This window comes from Quercus suber, unplaced genomic scaffold (assembly GCF_002906115.3).
Source record: "Quercus suber isolate HL8 unplaced genomic scaffold, Cork oak 2.0 scaffold_209, whole genome shotgun sequence".
NCBI lineage: Eukaryota > Viridiplantae > Streptophyta > Magnoliopsida > Fagales > Fagaceae > Quercus > Quercus suber.
In genome coordinates this window covers 84,032-103,313 of record NW_027069667.1, presented here as the reverse complement: position 1 = coordinate 103,313, position 19,282 = coordinate 84,032, and the positions used below count along the sequence as shown (strand labels likewise).

Here is a 19,282-nt window from a genome sequence, read left to right as displayed (position 1 = left end):
CAAAATCTTGTTTGTTTATGCGTGGGCTGCAGGCAACCCACGAGCTCAGGGAGCTAAATGTTGAGGTCCAAAATATCACAAGTATTGTGTTAAGGCCCAAAACATCGTAAATATTGAAATCTAAAACCTAAAGAGGCCCCCAAAGAAAGGCAAGTCCCAATTTGCCAACCAAGGCCCACTTAAAATGAGCAAGAGGAGGCCTTTACCCATGAATAGGAAAGATTTGGATCTTAGAAAAGAAAAGAAAAGGAAAAGGGAAGCTCAGCCCAACCTTTGTGAGGAAAATTTCCTGTGGAGACTAGAAAGGGATTGGACCAGGATACCCTAGGACTCCCAAAAACCTTGAATCTTAGGGAAATGCAGAAAAGGATTAGCTGGAATTGGAACAGCTCAAGGGAGCATGCTCATGGACAGAAGGGACGAAGATCAGCATGTCCCATCAGTTGGCCATGGAATAAAAAAAGGCTGATGACTTAGGAATCAACACTTCATAAAAAGGAGCCTGGTATCTCGGGGAACGCAGAAGGTGGACCATGAAGGAAGGTGGCTGGGAATCTTTCAACCTGACAGAGAGGAATTTGCCCATTTAGAGAAAATGACAAAAGGTGAAGCAGCCATAAAGGTGGGTTGAAAATGAGCATCTAGAAGCTTTAGGAAGAGAAGATTGAAAGTTATCTCTTAGATCCTCCCAAAAGAGGAAGGTCAGCTGGGAAATTTTTGGGGGGGAAACCTCAAAAGGGGAACATAGTGAGAAAATAAGAAACGGACCAGCCACCAATATTGCTGACACAACATTGGTTCGGGTACCCAAGACAGCAAATGAATGGAATTAGTGGTACACCAAAAACCTTAGGAATATACTATAAAAGGGGGTGAAGCCATCAGTGAAAACCAGTCAGCAATAAGGAATCAAAGCAAAAAGATCATTTGAAAAACTTCTTTGAATTTGAAAAAAGGAGAAAAGAGGGAAAACACTATGAGGGATCTTGAGACAGGAACTAGATGAGACACTTGGATTCAAACGTCACAAGTCTTAGTAACCTACAAAGCACTATCTAAGTCTGTGAGTCTTGAACTTATTTGGAACTTGTGACATATCCTATTGGAGAAAGGACCCAATGTACTATAACCCCAAAATAATGAAATATTATTTTATTTAATGATATATATATATATATACATATATATATGTATATAAGTAGAGGATTTCATTTAAAAATAGTTTTTAGAAAGTGGGAAAAACTACAAAGATATAAATGAAATTAATATAATGGGTTTTATATGATAGTTTGTATGTAAATAAACTTCACATTTATAAATGAAATTTAATGTGATGTTCTCAAAAAACATTCATATATAATCACCCATTTGCTTCATATTTCTCCCCCTCCCCCAAAAAATTTCTTTCATATTTAATTATTTTATGAAATACTAATTCTAAAATACTATGGAATGTATAAATTTCATTGTTGTAGGAAGAAAATTTTATAATGAATAGTGAGATAAAATAGAAATGAATGACAAAATTAATATAAAAACAAAATCAAATATAAATTATCAAAATAAAAACACCCAAGACTTAGGGTTAAAACGTAATTTTGTAAAATAAAATAAAATTCTAAAATGAGTGTGGTAAACTGATAAGTGTTAATGGTCAAGGGCAAAGATAGACTCCAATACTCCAATATGCACTGAAACAGTAGAGCATACATAATTTTGACGCATGGCAAAAAATCAAACATGTATTCACATTGTGTTGGCTCGAGTAGTGAAACAAGAAGTAGAGTTGGGAAGAGTCGGGTAGGGTTTTTTATTTATTTATTTAATTATGCACAAGAGTAATATAGTTATAGTGTGATGATGACAATGGCAGTAGGTATTATTTTAACGACGTCGTGTAGAAGAAGACAGATCCCGAGGGCACGACACCTATAAATAGCGCCGCTCCTTCACTCAAAGCTAGCTAGCTAACTCACTTCCTTTCCGTGTTTCGTTTCTTCACGCTAAGCTAACACCCTTCTCTGCTGTCTCTCTCTCTCTTCCTTTCTCAAGGTTCTCTCTCTCTCTCTCTCTCTCTCTCCGTATAATAATACTAGTATTGTATCTCTGATTGTTAAAACACTACTCTCTTCATTGCTTTTTTTCGATTTTTGATTTTTGATTTTTTTTTTTTTGAAAATTTTCTGTTGTTAAAAATTAGTATAATTTTCATGAATGGGATTGGGAATTTTGTACTTGAAAGCTGAAACCCTAGGAAGGTTTGTGATTACTTGATCAATTAATAGCTAAATCATTTCTTTCTAATTTTTGAGTATTAGGTGCAAATGGTTGCTAATTAATTCATTTGAAGTACTGCCTTTCTCTAAGTATTAATTAAGTTTGAATCATTAATGTGAATTTTGCATGTCTCAAAATTTTAGAATGCATATATAGTGGATTTTGTACTTCTGTATCCAAAATTCAATATTTTGTTGCTGAAAAATTATACGCCCAATATGGCAAATATTTAGTACAATTTTTCTGAGTCATATTTATTATGTTGTTGTATAGTACATTGTTTGTGTGAAACTTATTATACATCGCTTCTAGCTCAAATTACACCTCATCCCCTTGAAGGGGAAAGTCGATGGATGGTGAGATTGTAGGTTCAGAAGTGCGTTTGTAACTTTACCAATTAAAAGAAATATAATATAAAACTTGTTAGATATAGGAAAACCCATTTGTTTTCCTAGCTTTTAACACTTCTAATTGTTGATCTTTGAAGATGCCTGAGGAAAACGCAAACACAACTGATCGTGAAACTGAAGCGTTTGCTGAGGTTGATCCCACTGGACGGTTTGGGAGGTACAATGATCTTCTAGGCGCTGGCGCTGTGAAGAAGGTTTACAGGGCTTTTGATCAGGAGGAAGGTATAGAGGTGGCCTGGAATCAGGTCAGGTTGAGGAATTTCAGTGACGATCCGGTGCTTATCAATCGGCTTCTCTCTGAGGTTAAGCTGTTGAGGACATTGAAAAACAAATACATCATTGTTTGTTACAGTGTATGGAAGGATGATGAACGTAACACGTTGAATTTCATTACTGAGGTGTGCACATCGGGAAATTTGAGGGATTACAGGAAGAGGCATCGCCATGTTTCCATTAAGGCCTTGAAGAAGTGGGCAAAGCAGGTGCTTGTGGGATTGGAGTATCTGCATACCCATGAGCCATGTATTATTCACCGCGATCTTAATTGCAGTAACATCTTTATCAATGGAAACATTGGCCAGGTACTAAGTCATTTTCAATCTTAAGAAATTGGTTTCCTTTTATAGGAAAAAAAATTAATGAGCCTAAATTGGCTATCTGGATTCTTGTGTTTTTATCCTGTTTAATTAATTTAGATACCATAAATGGTGAATGTATATGTAGCACATGGAGGCAAGATGTTTACACTTACATGATATTTTTTACGGTAGTGTATCTCAATTGTTTGTTTTATCACCAAATATCTTATTAATAAATACTAGATGATTGGCTATGAATACCAGATGAATGGTTGGATATGGCTACCAATAGGGTGTAGTTTAGGCTTTGATTAGATGAAAAAGGATATTGGGTAAGACTAGTGATTGTTATATATTAACCTTCTGTGATCCTTTTTCTGGAGAGTGACAGAGGAGGTCCACATCATCTTAAATGAGAGAGAGAGAGAGAGAGGAAAAAAATAAATGTCATTTCATGCTAAAAATAAGAATTACTGGTTTTTCAATGACCACTCCAGGATCTGGTTTTCCTGTATCCATACAGAGCCTTGTGTACCTTGGTTCAGGTGTTAAACATTCTCTTATTTAATCGGGTAACATATTCACAGTTGAATCTAGTTTTCTTTGGACATTTTATGAATTTGTGACCCTGAAGCAGTATTATTTATCCGTATAGGTGAAAATCGGTGATCTGGGATTTGCGGCAATTGTAGGAAAGAGCCATGCAGCACATTCAATTTTAGGGACACCAGAGTACATGGCACCAGAGCTGTATGAGGAAGACTACACTGAGATGGTTGACATATACTCCTTCGGCATGTGCTTGCTTGAGATGGTGACAATGGAGATCCCATACAGCGAATGTGATAGCGTTGCCAAGATATACAAGAAGGTAACGACTGGAGTGAAGCCCCAAGCTTTGAACAAGGAGATGGATCCGGAAGTGAAGGCGTTCATTGAGAAGTGCCTAGCCCAGCCAAGGGCAAGACCTTCAGCCTCTGATCTTCTCAAAGACCCTTTCTTTTCTGAAGTCAGTGATGAAGAGACTGAGCCAACTGGTTGATGACTTCTTGAGTGAACGATATGCTTAGAGGTAGCCATTAACATAGAACCATCCATATCTATTTCTCTTCTAGATATGTTGTCGCTAAAACCTATTGTGTACAAAAGTAGTAGACTGAAGCAATAATATTAGACCTGTCTAGTCTAGTTTGTTTGTTGATCAGTATAATTTGATTCTTTTGTAATCAATCAATACTAGATAATGTCTCTAATTGGTTTTTCTTAAGGGTATTGTATCCGCAGTCTTGCCTTGTTTTGAGACAAAGGCCTAGGCAACTCTAGAGCCAATAATTGTTAGTGCTTGCTGCATAATGTTTCTCATAGAAGGCCGAATTAGGTTAGTAAAGCTTATTTTCAGGTGCTGAATGAGGCAAACATGAGTTGCAAATTGAAACATGCTTTGCACTGCATCTGCATTTCCTTTTGGAAGGATCTTTTTTATGCTAAAGTAATATCAAATCCCTTTGTTGAGGTTGAGGTAGTAATTCTTGCGTGGAATCTGCCCAATAATATATTATTGCTGGCGTAGTGCACCTGATATCAATCCGGTCAAAGACAATTACCCTCTTACACGTAAAATTCCTAGCTATTTCTAAATTGAATTGAACATGTATACATCCAATTTGAACTTTGGACCCTAAAACCAACCTTGTGAATTGATGCATATGTCTAGAAAAATACTAACATGTCAAGTCCCAGCTTTGGATTCAAATCTTTTTCCAAATCTCTTTATACCTATATTAATTCCAATTACCCTCCTTCTATTTCACGGTGTAAGGTCAATGTGGATGGAGCGGTTTTTGCATCGCAGAAATCAGTTGGAACGGTTTTTGCGTCACAGAAATCAGTTGGAGTTGGGGCTTTAAGCCGTGACTCGTATGGTCAGGTGGTGGCTGCAATAAGCAAGAAAATAAATGCTCCGTTGGGTCCATTAGAAGCTGAGGTAAAGGCTTGGGAGGAAGGTGTGAAGTTTGCAAGGGAGGTTGGTGTTTATGATTTTACGTTGGAAGGAGATTCACTGGTGGTTTTTAATGCTTTACGTGGACTCTCTAATCCACCTGCTGCTGTGGAATCTGTGATCAGAGGAGTTTTAATGGCTTGTGGGTCCTGCTACAGGGTTGATTTTTCTCACATCAAGAGACAGGGTAATAGATCAGCCCATTTTTTAGCTAAACATGCTTTAGGCATCGTTGATTTTGAAACTTGGATGGAGTCCTTGCTTTCTTGAGCAAGCTTTAATCTATGATGTAACTATTTTAGTTTGAAGTTTAATATAAGTTTAGTATTCACATAAAAAAAATAAATAAAGAAATTCCAATGACCGTCCAATCTGCTTTCTTGAGCAAGCTTTAATCCATGATGTAACTATTTTAGTTTAAAGTTTAATATAAGTTCGGTATTCACATAAAAAATAAATAAATAAAAAAATTTCAATGGCCGTCTAATCCATACGTATTTTAATTACATAATCTATTTAATACGTATGTGAATTATTTTATTTAAATGACTTGAAGGATTGTATGATTAAAATACTAGATAGTTGAATATATTATATATGGCACATATTGATATAGTCATGGAAATGTAATGGGTTGAGTAACTATATATACTTTCCTCATCATCCATATGTAATATTATGTCTATTAATTCACATATTTACTTATTTATGGAGGGAAAAAAAGTAATGGGCTACATGAACTTTTGTTCCCGGCCTTTTGCTTTGTATAAACCCAAAATACACCGAAAAAATAATTTTTTAAAAAAACTGCAAGTTAAGCTACATTGTATCTTATGTTTGAGCTAAAAGGCCCAAAACATTCCGGTGGGCTATAATGAACAAAATGTATGAGCAATGTTTTTCGGCACTAGTCATTTGCATGTAGAATAGCCCCCTTGCATGGAATTTATTTATTTATTTATTTATTTTTGCATGTAAATTTAAGGGTACAACGAAAACCTGAAATAACTTTTAGATAAAAGTTGTAGTGTGAGTTTGGATAGCTTAAATTCTATTTTCAACTACGTTTGCAATTTTTTTGGGGTTTTATGGCACTGTTTATGGGACTAACAAACTCAGCAAAATGCACGTACTCATATATTTTTAGGTTTCACAGCACTATTCACACATTTAAAGATTATTTTGTTATAATGTTTTCAACATTAAGTTTTCAGTTTTCAACAAATAAATGATATCCAAATAGACCTGTAGGCTCTCATTAATTTAACTCATAATTTTTTAGTCCTTATAGCATCCACATTAGTGGAGCCATATTTTAGCTATTTGGTTCCACTAAAAGTTACTTTATCTATTTTACTTTCTCACTTTACAAAAAACCCAATATGAGTGGATTTATTTTAGCTTTTAACACAATAAAATAACATAAACAATACAATAAAATAATAAAAATCAAAACACTACAATGCAAAAAAAAAAAAAAAAAAAAAAAACAAAGCCACAGCCTCAATCACAACCCCATCACCACTGACCACCACAACCACCAGTCATGACAACCAACCATCACAACCACAACAACAACCCACTGCCACAACCACAACCATAAAATCACGTGTGATAACCCAATTTGATTGATTGTGTGATTTGTGTGGGTGTGTGATGAGTCCCACATCGGGTATTTACTAGGTTGAACTGGACTTTATTAACAACTGTAAGGAGCCTCAATTATGACTAGTCCTTTTGAAGTATAGCGCAAATGTGACTAGCGCTTTTTCTTGAGTCATTACATATGGTATCAAAGCCGGCTCGATAATCCCGTGTGGGCTCGGAGATACTACCCCACAAAGTAAGCCCTAACAAGGACGTTAGAGATTTAAGTGGGGAGATTGTGATGCCCCAATTTGATTGATTGTGTGATGTGGTGTGGTGTGTGATGAGTCTCACATCGAGTATTTATTAGGTTGGGTTTTATTAACAACTACAAGGAGCCTCAGTTGTGACTAGTCCTTTTGAGGTATAGCGTAGATGTAGCTAGCGCTTTTCCTTGGGTCGTTACATATGATATTAGAGCCGGCTCGGTAATCCCGTGTGGGCTCAAAGACACTACCCCTCAAAATTGGCCTTAACGAGGACGTTAGGGATTTAAGTGGGAGAGATTGTGATGGCCTAATTTGATTGATTGTGTGATGTGCGTGGGTGTGTGATGAGTCCCACATCGGGTATTTACTGGGTTGAGCTGGGCTTAATTAACAACTACAAAGAGCCTCAGTTGTGACTAGTCCTTTTGAGGTATAACGCAAATGTGGCTAGCGCTTTTCCTAGGGTCGTTACATATGGTATCAGAGCCGATTCGGTAATCCCGTGTGGGCTCAGAGACACTACCCCACAAAGTGGGCCCAAACGAGGTCGTTAGGGATTTAAGTGGGGGAGATTGTGATATCCCAATTTGATTTATTATGTGATGATTCCCACATCGGGTATTTACTGGGTAAATCTGGACTTTATTAGCAACTACAAGGAGCCTCAATTGTGACTAGTCCTTTTGAGGTATAGCGCAGATGTGGCTAGCGCAGATGTGGCTAGCGCTTTTTCTTAGGTCATTACATATGGTATGAGAGCCGGCCTAGTAACCCCGTGTGGGCTCGGAGACACTACCCCACAAAGTAGGCCCTAACAAGGACGTTAAGGATTTAAGTAGGGGAGATTGTAATGCCTCAATTTAATTGATTGTGTGATATGTTTGGGTGTGTGATGAGTCCTACATCAAGTATTTACTGGGTTGAATTAGGTTTTATTAACAACTACAAGGAGCCTTAGTTGTGACTAGTCTTTTTGAGGTATAGCGCAGATGTGGCTAACGTTTTTTCTTGAGTTGTTATATATGGTATCAGAGCCAGCCCGGTAATCCTGTGTGGGCTTAGAGACATTACCCCACAAAGTGAGTTTTAACAAGAACGTTAGGGATTTAAGTGGGGGAGATTGTGATTCCCAATTTAATTGATTGTGTGATGTGTGTCAGTTTGTGATGAGTCCCCCATTGGGTATTTACTGGGTTGAGCTAGGTATTTACTGGGTATTTACATCGGGTATTTACCATGTAGGCATCACAATCTCCCCCACTTAAATCCCTAACGTTCTCGTTAAGGCCCACTTTGTGGGGTAGTGTCTCCGAGCCGCCATGGCGTTACTGGACCAGCTCTAATACCATATGTAATGACCTAAGGAAAAACGTTAGTCACATTTGCGCTATATCTCAAAAGGACTAGTCACAACTGAGACTTCTTGTAGTTGTTAATAAAGCTCAAATCTACTCAGTAAATACCCGATATGGGACTCATCACACACCGACATACATCACACAATCAATTAAATTGGGATATCACATAACGAAACTCATAGTCAAAATCCACAAAACCCACTGCAACAGCCAAAATGGAGAAGAAAATGGGGAGGGAGAGCACGAGATGATCTAAAAAGGAAAAGAAAAAAATAAGGGAAAAAAAAGAGAGAAAAGAAATGAATAAGATATTTAAACCAGTGTGAACACATGAATAAAATAGGTTTTTTTTTTTTTTTTTAACCTTTCGGCTACAGTGCATAGCCAAAAGTAGTTGTGCACTATAGCTATAGAGCCAAAAAAATATGAATTTGGCTCTACCATTGTAGGGCACATTTTGGTATTTGATGATGCTAAAAATAGCAATATAGCTATTTAGCACCACCACTATGGATGCTCTTAGACAAGGAACTTGAATTCAAATCTTGCCTACATAAAAAATTAATTGATATCTTAACCTGATGATAAGGATTATAATCATAAAACTAATGTCATAAGTTTTTCTTTAAAAAAAATCCTATCGTAATTATTTATAATAAAAAAAATAGATTTACATCAAGGTTAAAAATGTAAGAGAGGCAGTGTAATTTCTCAAAATGACATGAGCATCTAATTCATCGGGGAAGCTGCCTAAATAGCTTTTGGAGTTCTAAAATCAATGGGTGCCAAATTGCTTCCTACTTTAGGATCCGCTCGAATTGATGCAGTATTAAATAATAATAATTGATTGAGATCAAAGTATGGATCCTTTTACTGTTTAATATGTATATATATATAAATGCAGCTTTGAAGGAATGTATTGTGTAATGCTTGAGTTCTAAAGATCTAAGGTGAGTTATTCTAATACGTGAGAGATTTGCCAAGGCCCACTTGGTTTATTATAATTTTGTATAGAATATAAACCACCATGAATAAATGCAGATACGTACTTAATGTACTTAATCAATGAAACCCAAAGGCCAAAACAGTTTTCAACTATATGCCTGCATGTGTGCATACATAACCCATATATAAATACTACTGCATAAAAATTTAAAAAATTTAAAATTTTTTAAAAAAAAGTAAAAAGTAAAAATTAGTGTAATAGTATTATTTATGTTTTTCCAAAACAAAGAAAAGTGATCATTGGGATTGAGAATTGTTGTTGGGAGAAAGCAAGCAAAACTCTCTTTTCAAAGAACCCAAATTTTAAGAAGACGTGCCGTCTTGGCTGTTACCATATGCTACAAAACTTCATCCGCACTTCATCTTCACCTTTATCATACTTTATTCATAATTCCATCTTTCATTCTTCTTTCTTTCCTTTTTCCTTGAGATCGCCACCAAACCCTATATTATTGCTAACTTTTCTAATTCTATAAAAAGCATCATTAGACACATAATTGTTGAGATAACATGTGATTAGTTCATGATATATATATATATATATATATATTTATACTGAATTCATGTGATTAGTTAGTGCATGATATATATATATATATATGTGTGTGTATATGATTTATACTAAATTTATGTAAATGTGATGTTGTTTTTATCATAACTTATCACCTTTACAAATTGTAAAATGCAAAAATGTGTTTTACATACTACTGTGATTTATAACTAAAAATGTGACTTAAAATCATGTTTTCAAATTATAAAAACACATTCCAAAAAAATAATGCCACCATTGTATAAAAAAAAAAAAAAAGCCACTGAACTTGTTTTTGATTGAATATGTTATATGTTGTTTTTGGGTATATATCATGTTCAAAATATTCATGTTAACTCTAATGACATAAATTTTTTCATAACTACCATAAGATGATATGTTATAATTAGTGCATAATAAAAGTAGTATTAAAAGTGAACTCATTTAAAAGTGATGTTACTTTAATTACGATATATACATATATTATATATTATAAAAGGTCATGCTAACGAATGCCCTTAGATCATTGGCTAACAATCCATTTTAAGAAAGTTTTGACACCATTTTTATGAAAAATGAAAAAAGCAGTCAAAATATTAAATGTTTTTTTTTTCTTTTCCTTTAAAAACTTTCTTTAAATGGATTATTAGCCAATACTCTAAGAACATTCATTACCATATATATATATAATATATATAGTTTCCCTAACATTTGCTGTTATGATTACTACCTTNCTGAGCCAAAGCTCTTTCTGCCAATAGAGTAATGTGAACATCAAATGGGATGCAACAATGATCAACCAAAGCAAACAATAAAAACCAGTACTGGGCCATAAGCTCTACAACAAATTTCTACACAATACATAATCACATAGGAAAAACTGAAAATTAGTTTCGACAAGCACCTCAAGTAATCACCATCCAGGCCTGCAACAATTACAGTTTTCCCATCTTGGTCAGCAGCTTTGCAGCAAAACTCATAAAGATCCTCAAAAAATTGAGCTTCATCAATACCAATTACATCTAGCTGTCAACATAAGGTGAATACAGTTGGATGAAACTATACATGTCAGATTATTAACACTTAAAGCACTAGTTTAAAGTTTAAAGTAGAAACACTCAAAACCTACAAATCACAAACATAATACATCATCAATCTTGAATCCCATCAACCATCCTCACCATACACTGCCTCAATCCTCCTATATGTGAATAAACCAGATATCACCCACAGGATACATGATACTACTTGCACCATTAAAGCTTCATCCCTCTTTTTCTCTTCCTCCTCGGCATCAAAGAGATGACATGGTTTGGTAGGGACTAAAATGAAGTTATAGGAGTGGAAAAATATTCATATTTTCTGGATTTACATAATAGTATTTAAGGATTATAGAGAAATTATCTCAAAGGCAAAGTTGTGATCATTTCAGTGAGCTACCACATAGTCTGAACATCTAAAACTTTAACTATTTATCACACCCCATCATTATTATTATTTTTTATCATTATATCTAATGTCACCAATCTTACTTGAAAGCAATGGAATACATTATTCATCCAATGTACTCAATTTAGGCTGAGCATCAAACTAAGAGGGGCAAAAGGGGAATTACCGCACCATAGTTAGTAAAAGGGAAACGAAACTGGTGTGAATTGGCCTTGAAAACTTCGTATGTTAATACCAACCTAACCACCAATATCTGATGGCAATTTAATTTCATTCAAATCCCCTAATAAAATGGATTTTTAAAACAAAACAAACAACACGTCAACACCCTATTATAACTAAAAAAACAAACAGTAAAACCCAGTAAACATTCACACTTTTCAACTCTAAGATTACCTTTTCATAATCTTCAACCCCAAATTTCTGTCTAAACGATGACAGATCTGGCAATGCCCAACATGGAAATTTCATCCCATCATGTGTCACAACCGAATCTTTCGCATATCTTGTATCCTTACTTGATTTTATCATTGCTATATTCCTACAAACAATTCATAATCCCCAAAAATTAATTAATTAATTAAATTAAAACTATATAAATAAATTAGGCCAATTCACTTCTCGAAAGCCTCAATTTTTACATTTTATATATAACTTGAATAAATAAATAACCATGAACCAAGACAATTCAGCTAAAATCACATTCTAGCCATGCAAATCTCGAATTTTGACAAAAACCAATTATTAGTCCAAGCTTAAATACTCTGACTCTGCTCAAAGGAGGGTCAAAACAAGTGAATCAAGCCCTGACTTAGACCGAAATAACAAAACTTCATTCTAATCATCATGCCAACATAAAATTTTGACAAAAACCCATTATTATGCCAAGGCTAAAAACTATACTCAAACATCAGAAAAAGTAAAAATTCGAGCAAAATCACAAAACCCCAATTGCCTAATATACATGCCTCCCATTGTTGCCCTCAGACTTGATCCGGCGGAGAAGGGCGGTGGTTTTGCCAGCAAACATGGGGCCCACAATGACGTGGACCTCGCCAGAAGGCCGGGCAGAGCGGTCACTGGTAATGGGAATTGAGGGCTTGAAGGAGGCCATGGAAGTGGTGAGAGAGAGATAGGCTTCTTGATTTGAAAAAGAGAAATATGGGAATTTGAATTTCAAGGCAGTGAACGAATGATTGGTGAGTTTGAGTGTCTTGCGTTTGAGGAGTTGACATAAATAGTGGTTCAAGGTTTTGTTTGAATTTCGATTTTGGAGGGTTGTGAATTGTGAATGAGAGCTTGTTTTGAAAATGTTTTTGGAGGGAATGAGAATGTGATTTTGGAGGGAGAATTCAATTGTGGACGTGGTTGGATTGTAATTGTAAACACCATATTGGGAATTAAGAATTTTTTTTCATATAAATCTTATCACACCTATAGGTATTTTTGTAATTAAAAAATGTAGCAATTCTTAATTATAATTAATACAAATTATTAATTTAAAAAAATAAAAATAAATGAGCCTCTGAGCACGAGTGTGAGCACGTATTCAGAGGCTAGTATGAATTTAAATAATTATCTAAATCCCTTATGACATTCTTAGATTTATTAGTAATTCGAATGCATAATATTATTGGACAAATGTGTAAATCTCAAATTAGAATAAATGAAAAATTATCACTAATCTTTAAAAAAATATTCTTAAAATGTGTATCACAGAACTAAGGCATAGTACTAAAAATATCACCCATAATGAAATATTAGTAACAATAGAAATTATTTTGGGTCATACCAACATTTGCACATTCTTTAAACTACAGGGTTTTAGATAACCATTTAAATTCATAATTGGAAACCTTTGAAACATTCTCATATTTTGGATAACCAAGTTAATACAAAAATTGGAAGTGAGCCGTTGAGTTAAAACTTAAAACGCTTCAAATTTTAGAAATTCATGTGTGAAACTTAGCATGATCGAACAAATTTTCTTCGAAATTGTTCTCTTGTATTTCAAAATAGAAAATTAGGACTTTGTTAAAAACATAGTAACCCCCAAATCAAAAATTCAGAAGTCGCATTAAAAAATGACAAAACTGATTCCCCAATTTTTACCATCTTAAAAAGATAGCAACTTCTCAAACATAGTTGAGGACAAATTTTTCACACTACATGGCTTCATTTCATTTTCAACTCGCACCACGTCAACACTATCATGGATTTTGGAAAAATCTCTTTTAAAGCCCAAAAAAGCCCATATTTACACAAAAATGCATCAAAGCCCATGGTTCAAGCTCATAGCACATCATCTCATTTTTTGGCTCATGATTCAAGCTAATGAGTCTCATCAGGGGAATTTTGGGAGTTATGGTTTGGAGGGCTAAGAAGTATGTTCAGTAAAGTTTCAGTAGTTTAAAGTTGATAAAGGAAAGCACGTTGCTTAGCATGTCTTCCCCAATTTCCTGAACTCTAACGGGTTAGTGTGCAATAGGTAACATTTAATAAACCTCTCATATCGCATAATACTTAAAATGATAAAACTCCCCATGCTCTTTATATAAAAATTAATGTTCATCATATATTATAAGTTTAAAAATGTAATTATAGCATTTCATATAAACTATATGAAATCCAAGCACATGGCTAAATATATATTAATATCTCATATCTAGCATTAAATGCTTATCTTACTCCCCAAGATTTGGTTAAAATACCAAAAAAAAAAAAAAAACCATAATTACAACTCTAAAACTTCATCAAATATCAACCAACTAGTCTATTACTTACCAACATTATATATGGACTAAGCATATAATTTTTCAAAAGAGAAAACTTAGCTGAAAATACCAACAGTAGCTCCAGCAGAAGCTACAAATAGCTCCAGCAGAAGCAAAAACAGCTTCTGCAAAAACGGCTTCTACAGAAGCTGCCATAGCTCCTGCACATTCTGTAGTGGCTCCAGCTATGGTACCAGAAATAGAAGAATCTCATAAAGATTATATTGCTATTTTTAGCCAAACCATGAATGTAATGCCAGATATTTTCCCTTCAAGCAAAAGATCTCATTCAGATGACATCATTTGACAGCTCACAGCTATGATTGACAGCTGTAGCAGCAACTTCAACACCATTAAAGTCTCTAACTTCCTTCTTTTGGCTAAAAAACAAAATCCCACTAATGAGACCGCTTATATTGTCAAAGATTTTTCCTTATTTGCTAAATTTCCCTTCAACTAGTTCTAATCTAGTTACATGCTTGGCTCTATATAAAGAGGACCAAGTCACAAATCATGGGGGATCCCTCTCACACCCCTTATTCTGAAACTTCATTTGGCTACCACATACACATTCTCATACTTCTCCATCTTTCTTACAAAATCTCTCTTCATAGATAACAACACCACACACATATTATAACACCATTGCCCATTACCCATCCTTTCCACACTCCATTATTCTAAAGTATCATCATTTTGCTGCCCAAAAACACATCTACATCTCTTTCTCTATTTCTCTTACAATACATTTTTTCTTATAAAGCAACATAACCAATGTCATAATACAAAAAACAACCCCAGCAACAACCTTTACTACATTTAACCTTCATATTATCTATCTCATAATTCCATATATTTTACAAACACATCCCCCACAAAATACCCATACATACTTCTCATACATCTTTAAATTCCATGTCTCACAAAGTATGCATATACAAGATTCATGTCCAACAAAATATCTACATATAATTCCTATACATATTACAAACACCATATCTCACAAAATATATACACTTCTTACCATCTCCACATATCCTAAAACATATCAAACATTCTTCCAAGAGAATATTACAAAAGCCCTTTCTCATGGAAGAGATATGAACATCAATACTAAGGCCTTTCTCTTAAAAGGCACAAAGACTTCATATTAAAGTCATTCTCATTGAAGATGTACATTTCTAATACTTAAAGCTATTCTTGTGAAAGGCACAAACTTGTGAAATTAAAAGCCCTTCTTATGAAAGACAATAGCACTCATACTTGACTAAAAACTAAAAGAGCATTACAGATCAGGAAAGAGCATGATTAAGGGGACAAACTTAACCAACCGATGCAAACGGCTGGACATGCTCTTTCTCTCCCTCTAGTTGCATCCATTTTTCCCTTCAAACATGAAGTCACCATTAAAGGATTCACTTCATCATGTTGTTGAAATGTTAAGTCTGTTGATGTGATACAGCTGGAGCTGAAATATGAAGATAAGTCATTATATTTTTGTCTTCAAATTTATATTATTAAGTATATTTTATTCATTATCATTATACCACTCAATTAATGTTATTATGCCGCTGGACTTATTTTCCAATGTTGTTGAAATGTTAAGTCCACTAATGTTATACGGCTGGAGCTACAAAATATGAAGGTTATCAACTCATTAACGCCATACAACCCGAGCCACAAATCATATAAAGAATGAAGTGCTGCTATATAGCTGGAGTCAGAAACATAAAAGATAAGTCAATACTTTTCTCCATCTTTGAAGTTACATTATTAAGTATATGTTAACTCATTATTATCTTACCGTTGGATGCAAGTTACTTTAATATCATCTCACTATTTAATAAACATGATCACACTAGTACTTCATTAATGAACATATATATTAATAAATTGATCTACCATAGTTGTACATATTATTCAAACATATACCACCAATGGACACATATTACTTGGACATAAACCATTGTTGGTTGTATACCTTATTAGTTCATGGACCATTGCCGGACATACCTTATTATGTTGAACATGAACCATGAATCATAACTAGACATGGACAATTGGACTCATCCCATTGTTGGACATTTGACACCTAATTAATTATTTTCTAACATTGGACATCACTTAATATACATAATAATAACATATCAACTCACCATCTAATCAAAGCTATCATGCTAAGTATATCATTTATTTTTTCAACCATTATCATGATTCTAAGACTTTAGACTTCATCTATTTTGTAGGTTTAAAAATACACTGGAAGCCATTGGTCTATGCGGCCCGATGTCAAGTTTCGGGTTGAACTCCCTAAAACAAATCCAGACTTAGCAAAGTCACATTTCCAGCAGGAGACACGTGACAACGCGCAAAAAACTACCCCAACAAACATTGAATTAAGAAATTGAAATGATTTTGAGTAATCAATCTAATCCAAAGTATAAGAATAAAGGGAAAACAAAATTCTGGAAGCAAAGTAGTTAAAAATTTTGTCTAAATGAATACAACAAAGCAATTAAAATAAAAAAAAGATCTATGAAAAGTAACGAAAGCCTACAAAAGAGAGTGGAAATTGAACTAATTGATCATAGGATTTTTTTTTTAGCTAGTATATTTCTCTCAGCGTAAATAGACAAAATATATACAAATTTTGATAAAGACAAAATACAAACAATTTCGATAAGTAAATTAACAACTTACATATTACATCTTATGCACAACAATAAAAAATTCCCCACAGATCAATAAACCCATCTTGAGACATACATTATTTATAAAATCAAAGGAAAAATAAAATAAAATAAACCCATCTTGTCGATGGGATAAGAGAGTCCTAGAAGTCTATAGAAACAAAGAATGAAATTGGTGATTGCCATTGAATTGCGATTCCACAATCAATCCGTGCCCATCCCTCAGAAACAAAACTTATACACCCCTCAATCAATCCACGCCCATCAATCAGAAACAAAACTTATACACCCATTCCCATTGCCCATTAATCATTACTGTGAGGAATAGCATTGGCCTCCGCCTATCCTTTGGCGCCAGTAGAAGCAATGTACGTATGAAAGTTCGATGAACTGAAACTCAAGCATTGGTAATGCTCCTTCTGTAAAAAAAAAAAAAATTGAAGCCCAATGAGCATTTTATTTTTAATTATCTCATTAGAAAATGACATTAATAGAAAGAAATATTTGAGAAAAATACTTTGTAACTCTGTTTTGGGTGGTTGCCTCCTCCTCGCTAGTCACCACTCTTAAAAAGACGAAAATACTATTTTCGTCCCTACATTTTCACCCTATTTCCACTTTGGTCCTTACATTTTTTTTTTACCGCTTTTAGTCTCCAAAATAAAAAATCGTTCCGTTTTGGTCCCTAACGTTGTCTCACTAACGGAAAATAGCCTATATGGCAAATAGAGTCCATGTTGGCACATGAAATGCTAACGTAGCTATTAAAATAATATTAAAAATGCCACATCAACAACCAATTAAAAAAACATTGATTTATCAATTTTAACAAAATAAAAAAGAAAAAACAAAATAAAAATCCAAAAAATTCATCAATTTAGATCTATCTTCATCTTCAACAAGAACACTAAAGGCCACAAACCCAAATTTTAAATATAAAAACACATGCCCAGATTTTCTAGCATTTTCTTACCATTTCTTGTCAACCAAACACAAAAACACAAACCGATCTCCAACAAGAACATAAACACAAACCCAACAACAAAACTCTCTTGTCAACTAACACAAAAACACAAACCGGTCTCCAATAAGAATTCAAACACAAACCCAACATTAGATCTCTCTTGTCAACCAAACACACACACACACACACAAAAACAAAAAAAAAAAAAAAAAAAAAAAAAACCCAAAAATCAGCAAGAAAACAAACACAAACACAAACCCATCAATCCATCTTTAGCAACAACCCAACAATCGAAACACAAAATCACAACAATCCGTGATCTGAAACCCAACGATCCAAAACTCAACTCAAACCAATGATCCAAAATCTCCAAACCCACCACATCCACACCCACAAGCTTTAATCCTTCACTGATCTTCAAACCAATCACAACCATCCGGTCTTTTACTTTTGTTTCACTGTGAGGAACCCAGACTAAAGCTCCTCAAGCTTTAATCCTTCACCGTTGACCACCACAACCACGAATGGTAGTGGGTCCTTTCTGGGTTTGGTTTATGGGTTTCAAATCCAAACACCATACAATAGTGGCCAAGGGTTTAGATTGATCTAGAGAGAGAGAGAGAAGAGAGAGAGAGAGAGAGACAGACAGAGCCGAGGGTTTGTGTGAGAAGAGAGCTTGAGATAAGAAAAGACGAGATTTGAAAACCATGGCCGTGAAGGTGACGATTGGGTCTTGATCTAAAGAGAGAGAGAGGAGCTATGAAGAGAGAAAGAGAGAGGGGGCTTTAAATTTGGTTTGTGTTTGAATCGGGTGAGAGAGTGTGGGGCTCTTCAACATAATATTTGTTTTGTTTATTTTTTCCATTTGGGGCTATCAGAGCTTCAAAAACATGAATTCATTTTTGTTTTGAGTTCTTCGTATTCTTCCCAAAAAAGAGAAAAAAAAAATTGATAATTTTTTGGTTTTAAAATTTTTAGGTTCAAAATCCACTCAGATCTTAATTCATGCGATTTTTTGTTTTTAATTTTTTTTATTTAGTTAAAATTGATAAATTATTTTTAAAAAATTTTATATGATGATGTGGTAATTTTAAATGTGAAATAAAATTTGTTATTATTATTTTAATAGCCATGTTAGCATTTTGTGTGCCAATATGGACTCCGTTTGCCACGTAGGCTATTTTCCATTAGTGAGATGACAATAGGGACCAAAACAGAATGGTTTTTTTATTTTATTTTGGGGACTAAAAGTGGTAAAAAAAAAGCAGGGACCAAAGTGGGAATGGAGTGAAAATGTAGGGATGAAAATAATATTTTACCTTCTTAACAAAATGTGAAAATGGTTATTGCTTTGAGTAACATAGCAAGATTAGCCTCTTCGTGTGTATGTGTG

General features: G+C 34.3%; 2 protein-coding genes and 1 long non-coding RNA gene across 5 annotated transcripts; 1 reads left to right on the top strand and 2 right to left on the bottom strand.

Moving 5' to 3' along the window:
• The first annotated feature begins 1,923 nt into the window (after nt 1–1,923).
• On the top strand, nt 1,924–5,628 carry LOC112028490 (probable serine/threonine-protein kinase WNK11). 3 transcript variants are annotated; one of them, XM_065779462.1, is made up of 4 exons: nt 1,924–2,052; nt 2,765–3,268; nt 3,921–4,337; nt 5,085–5,628. In XM_065779462.1, the coding sequence occupies exons 2-3, from the start codon at nt 2,765–2,767 to the stop codon at nt 4,305–4,307; spliced, it is 891 nt and encodes a 296-aa protein (XP_065635534.1). In that variant the 5' UTR covers nt 1,924–2,052; the 3' UTR covers nt 4,308–4,337; nt 5,085–5,628. The 3 variants fall into 3 exon arrangements, with proteins under 3 accessions (XP_065635534.1, XP_023916956.1, XP_065635535.1); XM_024061188.2 differs by lacking the exon at nt 5,085–5,628 and having other exon boundaries at nt 3,921–4,532; XM_065779463.1 differs by lacking the exons at nt 1,924–2,052; nt 5,085–5,628 and adding an exon at nt 2,139–2,258 and having other exon boundaries at nt 3,921–4,532.
• Nucleotides 5,629–10,738: 5,110 nt separating this feature from the next.
• Nucleotides 10,739–12,788, bottom strand: LOC112028513 (thymidine kinase a). The gene is made up of 4 exons (XM_024061216.2): nt 12,430–12,788; nt 11,858–12,002; nt 10,917–11,038; nt 10,739–10,763 (listed from the first exon to the last, which is right to left on the bottom strand). The coding sequence occupies exons 1-4, from the start codon at nt 12,573–12,575 to the stop codon at nt 10,739–10,741; spliced, it is 438 nt and encodes a 145-aa protein (XP_023916984.2). The 5' UTR covers nt 12,576–12,788.
• A 4,170-nt stretch (nt 12,789–16,958) lies between these two features.
• On the bottom strand, nt 16,959–18,799 carry LOC136070091 (uncharacterized). The gene is made up of 2 exons (XR_010631334.1): nt 17,443–18,799; nt 16,959–17,344 (listed from the first exon to the last, which is right to left on the bottom strand). It is a non-coding gene; the product is annotated as an uncharacterized LOC136070091 (long non-coding RNA).
• Nucleotides 18,800–19,282: the final 483 nt, after the last annotated feature.